The sequence below is a fragment of the Bison bison genome, unplaced genomic scaffold (assembly GCF_000754665.1).
Source record: "Bison bison bison isolate TAMUID 2011002044 unplaced genomic scaffold, Bison_UMD1.0 scf7180017864461, whole genome shotgun sequence".
Lineage (NCBI taxonomy): Eukaryota > Metazoa > Chordata > Mammalia > Artiodactyla > Bovidae > Bison > Bison bison.
Genome location: NW_011495023.1, coordinates 14334885 through 14335721, shown reverse-complemented (window position 1 = coordinate 14335721; position 837 = coordinate 14334885). Strand labels below are relative to the sequence as shown.

At 56.9% G+C, this 837-nt stretch overlaps 1 protein-coding gene across 1 annotated transcript in view; it reads left to right on the top strand.

Annotated features, from left to right (window-relative positions):
- The first annotated feature begins 345 nt into the window (after positions 1-345).
- ST8SIA6 (ST8 alpha-N-acetyl-neuraminide alpha-2,8-sialyltransferase 6) overlaps positions 346-837 on the top strand; it is a 165418-nt gene continuing 164926 nt past the window's right edge. The window contains exon 1 of the mRNA XM_010860071.1: positions 346-833. Coding sequence (XP_010858373.1) covers positions 346-833 — 488 coding nt within the window. The remainder of the gene's footprint in view (positions 834-837) is intronic.

The window sequence follows — 837 nt, the reverse complement described above, 5'->3', positions numbered from 1 at the left end:
TCGCTTAGTCGTGCCTGACTCTTAGTGACCCCATGGACTGCAGCCCACCAGGCTCCTCCGTCCATGGGATTTTCCAGGCAAGAGTACTGGAGTGGGGTGCCATTGCCTTCTCCATCACTCTTTTCTAGTACACGATATACTAACTAATCAATGACATGCTAACCAGTATGATCCAGCCCAATATTAATTACAGCGGGAATCTGCCAACTTTTTCTGAAAAAGGCCAGATAGCCAATAGTTTAGGCACTGTGGGCCGTGTGATCTTTGGGTCCACGACTCAGTTTTGCCTTTGAAGCGCAAAAGCGGTCCTAGATCCATGCAGTCACACACACATAATACAGAGGAATGGACAAAAAGAATGAAACTTCACCAAAACGGGCCGGGGAAGAATTTGGCCTGCGGTCGGTAGTTTGCCGGATCCCTAAAGATTGCCTGGTCCCTGGAAATCCATTCGCCGTGCATCTGAATCTGCCTTCAAACACCTGGAGGCTCCTCTCAAGTGCCCAGCAGCCTCTCCGCGTGGGACGATCCCGCAGAGCGACTACAGTTTGCAAAGTTTTTGAAGTGGGCCCTTTCCTGTCTCCTCTTCTGCCTCTCGGAACCGCAGCCCTCCTCCTCAGGGGCGCAGAGCCAAGTGCGGTCAGCCCGAGTGGGCTGCGTGGGCATCGGGGAAGAGCGTACGACCGCTCGGGGGCAGGTGAGGGCGCACAAAAGTTGGAGCCCAATCAGCGAGGCGTCCAGCTCCCGAGCCCCAACCTTCAGGTGACCCCGCGCGGCGGCGGCAGAAGCAGCGGCGGCGGCGGAGGCGACCAGCGCCCGCAGCAGCTCGGAGCGCCT